The sequence below is a fragment of the Orycteropus afer genome, unplaced genomic scaffold (genome assembly GCF_000298275.1).
Source record: "Orycteropus afer afer isolate SDZICR_OR568_19922 unplaced genomic scaffold, OryAfe1.0 scaffold00190, whole genome shotgun sequence".
In the NCBI taxonomy this organism is placed as follows: domain Eukaryota; kingdom Metazoa; phylum Chordata; class Mammalia; order Tubulidentata; family Orycteropodidae; genus Orycteropus; species Orycteropus afer.
The window spans coordinates 2705900-2710870 of record NW_006921777.1 but is presented as its reverse complement, the minus strand read 5'-3'; the positions used below and the strand labels follow the sequence as shown (position 1 = coordinate 2710870).

The 4971-nt window shown below is 32.1% G+C and overlaps 1 protein-coding gene across 1 annotated transcript in view; it reads left to right on the top strand.

Annotated features, from left to right (window-relative positions):
* NAV3 (neuron navigator 3) overlaps window positions 1-4971 on the top strand; it is a 552011-nt gene that overhangs the window by 182300 nt on the left and 364740 nt on the right. Inside the window, exon 4 of the mRNA XM_007947567.1 lies at window positions 4328-4400. Within this exon, the coding sequence (XP_007945758.1) occupies window positions 4328-4400 (73 nt within the window). The remainder of the gene's footprint in view (window positions 1-4327; window positions 4401-4971) is intronic.

Below are 4971 nucleotides of genomic sequence, written 5' to 3'. Positions count from 1 at the left end.
CCAACAGTCTCTCACAGTCTCTTTCCCAGCAGTGCTGGTCCCTCGGTGTCTCACTCAGAAATGCGTGTCTCTTGCGTCTCTTTTCCAGCAGCAAGTGTCTCTTCTAGTAGCACGTGTCTCTTTCAGCAGCATGTCTTCCTCAACCAGCAGTCAGAGTTCTGCCGCTAGGAGGCCTCCTTTTGAGCCCAGCAGGGTGTTCAAACTAGCCAATCATAGCATCAGAACTCTAAGCACCTGAGAGAGAGTGGGCACCTCCCAGAACATTGTTTTGTGCCACTCCCAACAAAAATACTCCAGGTGGACAACTTCAGCAATCAGGAGCTCCTCAGTTGCTCATAGAAAATCCCACCTTCAAGTTTACAAAGACTTATGGGTGGAAAAGCCACACTAAGTAATTTACTACACCGCAGGCACCCTCAGTATTAACTGTGTGATTATATAACCAGTATGTCAAACATTGTTTACTGTGTGTCAGTTAATTGGTTTAGTTAAGTTTTTGCAGAAAACATGCTTGTAAGGATGCTTTTCCACTTTGTTTATAGCCACTGAATACAGTTACCCAAGAAGAGGAGGCAATGACTCTGGTCATTGCTGTAGGTTTATTCTTTAAGGCAGTGTTTTTCAAATTGCAGATTGAGATCCATTAATGGAATCTGATGTCTGTGTAGTGAGATTTAACTCAAGTAGACTAAATAGTATGCAGTGCAATGGAGTAAAAGATATCAAAGTGAACTGAATGTAGGCTTGATAAGTATTGTTCCATGAAACTTTTGTTTCTGTTGTATTTCTGTGTACATAAACTGTATTGTGCTGTTTGATATATTTATTGCTATGAGTCAGAGTCAAAATTTCAGAAAAAACTGATTTAAGGTACATGAAGTGTTCTAATCAAATTGAGCTGAAAGTATTAGGTACTGAAATGCAACATGAATTATGATGGTTTTATTTATTTATTTATTTATTTATTTATTATCCAACTCAAACAATCTTAAGGGGAAAAAGTTCATTTCAATTACTCTGATTGATTTGATGGCAAAATCACTTTCAATTACCAAAAATTTTAGAGATTTCAAGTTCAAACAACAATTGTGGTGTAATGTGGTGAGAAAAAAAAAAAAGAAGTGTAATTATAACAGTGTTTATAAGACAGTATTTACCTGGGAGATATCCTATTTAAAAAAAAAAAAAAAGAAAAGAAGAAGAAATGATTAGAAACTCATCTCTAGAATTCGTTGAAACAAAAAGTAATTGTTGATCAAATTAACCAAAGTACATAACTCTATAATTTAAAAGTGCTCCCAAATTGTTTTAAAGTGTGCATCTGGTGAGGAAACTGACAATAGAAATGGCATTTAAATGATTTTTCCAAGTCCATTTTTTTTTTACTATAACTTTTCTATTGTTAAAAAATATAGCATAATTGAATTTATAGAAGAAATTTAGAATTAAATATGAATATATATTTCATTAAGTTACATTTAATATGCTTTGACAATTGTGAAAAATATATTTTGTCTAATAAGCAAAGAAATTTGTTGGATACATGAATACACTTTAGTAAATTGCCATTTATTAAACATAATGGACACTACATAATAAAATACTTTGCTGATTTTAGTTAACTAGTATAGTAAGTATGAGGAACTGTATTAATAGTCTCAAATTGTTGGTGCTCATAATATATGACTGTAAAGGAATATCAGGAGCTCTCGTAGCATAGTGCCTATGGCACTTGACTGTTAACCAGAAGGCTGGCGGTTCAAACCCACCAGCCACTCCCCAGAAGGAAGGTTGGGCAATCTACTTCCATAGTGATACCATCACGGAAACCCAAGGAGGGGGTCATTATGAGTCGGGTCCAACTTGATGGCACATGACAACAAGAACAATAACAAGAAAGGAATATTAGAAAAGATGTTATGTTCCTGATAAATATGAAAAGAATGAAGATTTTTCATTATTTTCAATAAGTTTATTTTTACTTTCCTCTTTCTGGATTCTTTTATTTTTCCTTTCTAATTTATGGTAGATGTTAAGAGAGTTGAGTCTCTGTAATAATCAGTTTATTTGATATACTGGTTAAATGATAGCTAAAGAATAAACATAAATAAATAATGCTACAGACTTAATTGCAGTCACTATTAACTTTTCTTGGTCTTCCAGTGAACGATACTCTTCACATAAGTAAAAGTAAGACTATTTAGGAACAAACATCCTGTGAACATTATGCAGTAAATTGCATATGTTTGGGTCAATAATCCTCTTACTTTCAATAAAAGGCAAGAAATTAATAATTAGCATTGGGACTGTTAAGGCAAATACTTTTGATATTCAATCAGTTCTCTTTCTTAATATTAGGCCATAAAAATTATTTGGATTTTTTGCATATTTTTTTTTCTCCTCCTTTTAATGAACTTCAGAAGATAAATTGAAAAGATCACTCTAGAGTCTACTCCTTTGCAAATCCTGCTGTCATTCACTAAGCATGGATACAGTAGAACATTCAGTATTCCCCAGAGAACTTGGGTTTGCTCATTAAAGGAATTCACTTATTGATTATAAATCCCTAAGATTGAGGATTATGTGCAATTCTTGTTTTGTAGTAAACTAATAGTTACAAAATAAAGTATGAATACTCATCAATTCTGTTGAAAGTGAAAGTGGTCAGAAAGCTTGTCTCTATTTTAGTTTGAGGAAAGACAAAAATTGTTCCTGGAAAAGCACGAGGCACATCTAGTCTCCCCTCACCAATAACAACCTGAAAAATTATTTTTGATCATTTAAATGACATGTATGGTTTTTCATATATATTTTCAGAATGAATGAAGCAGAAAAATAATTTGTTTTCCACAAAGAACAAATAGAATTCTGACAAGATTCCCTTTGTAAATAAAAAACAAAAACAGCCTTTATAATGGCGCAAGACAATGTTCATCTTCCTTTTTCTTCCTCTCCTCCCTCCCTTCCTTATCAAGTCTGTTTTCTAGTAGTGGAGTGAATGTGATGATAGGAAACCCTTTGATGTGAATTTGCTCTTGAGCTTCATTGGATGTTCAAATGCTGACGGACAGAACATCTTTAGTAGGTCATACTGCGTTCAGCATCTTCAGCTCTGTTTTTTTCCTCCATAGAATAATTACAGTAAAACTTATTTTGAAGTGAATCAGTATGATTATTTTTTTCCCTCATCAAAATCTGTGTTCCTTGGCTGTGGTCATTTTTAAACAAAGAATATCTCGCTGGATATTATTACTTAAATTAAACTTTGTAAAAATTACATTTAAAGAGGAATGTAAACAGTTGTGCATTTTATAAGGACAGATTCTTGAACCTATTTTTTCTTCTTATTTTCTTTCAAAGACATTTTTGACTTTACTGAGAAGCTAAGCTGAAGAGGACATTGGCAGAACTTTGTATGCCCTTATGCATAGCAATTGATGAGAATTTAATAAGACAGAAAATAGTATCTTGCCAAGTTATTAACTTCAAATCTCTTATTTACTTTAGAATTTCAAGATTTATGGAATACCAAAAAAAAAAAAAAAAAAACTAGGGAGGTAACTCAGAAAGAACTTGAACTTTCTTGTTTCCTACAACATTTAAAAGAATTAGCTGTATAACTTAGCTATATAACACCATGACTAATATTTCAATAAAACCTATGAATTAACATGACTTAGTCATTTGTTTTTTTTTCACCCCTCATACCAGTAATGTCAAGCTGATTGACATATTGAAACCAATCATTTACTATGTAAAATCCATGAGTATTTGCTTTAATAAACATAAAGAGTAATAATTAATTAAAGGATTACTAAAGCTGTTGAAAAATAAATAAAAATGTTGATGCGAAGATTTGCTGTGGTTTAGGATAACAGTAAGCATTGTTGATGTCATGTCACCTCATCCTCCATCTCATCTATTTCTTGACATATTTTACAGATATTGCTGGCTAAATCTCAATTATCCACATCCTAACATTATAGACTCACACATACAACAAACAGTCTTGACTTGTATACATGCTCTCATTGGGACTTTTTGTAAAGCACCGCATCCAGTTTTATGTTAAGTAGGTGGGTTGCTGATTTGCCAGCATGCCATTCTTTATCAGGCCTTTATGAATTGTTTGTAACTGGACACTGAAAGCTTTATATTTGTACCACAATTAGCCAAAATAATTCTAGTTATACTCTAGTAAAGATCTCTAGCATGCAACGAATGTCAAGTATTCATGCTTTCTTTGTATTTCAATGTGGTTTCATTTTAGCTTGCTTATTTATTTGAAAATAATCTAATTTGTTTTTCACTGCTTTTCGTTTTGCAGATTGAAAATGTTGATGTCTGTCTTAGTTTTCTAGCAGCCAGAGGAGTAAATGTTCAAGGTCTATCTGCTGAAGGTAAGAAAAAGCACAAATGAATGAATGGCATCTATGTCTTACAAATATTTTTCCTGCTGTAAGAAATGTAAGTTTAGAATAGATAGCTCCTTAACACAGTAAAGGAAGACAGTGAAGTCTGCAAAATATAAGAAACATAGATGTAATGATTACTGATGTAGACTGTAATTATTTTTGCCTATGTATTTTACTAGGATTTTTGTGTTTGTTTTTTTTTTTACATGGGGGAGTAGATGGTAGGGGGGAATTAACTATCATCATACTGTACTAAAATATAGTGTTATTATCAGAGTCTTAAGTAGATGTATGTACCATAGATGCATGGATAAATGCTGGATAATAGATGGGCATAAATACAGGCAAAGAAAAGATAATCAATGTTTAACTTTTATGTTACCAATAATAACATTTCTATAATATATACCAGTTGATAATGATAGTCAAAATATTTAGAAAGTTTAAATAAGTGCTCTTGAGCACTAGCAATATTAATAATTGTATATTCAAAGAATTTAAAAATAATTAAAGATTTGAAAGACCATCATTAAAACTGAAATATAACAAAGTAGGG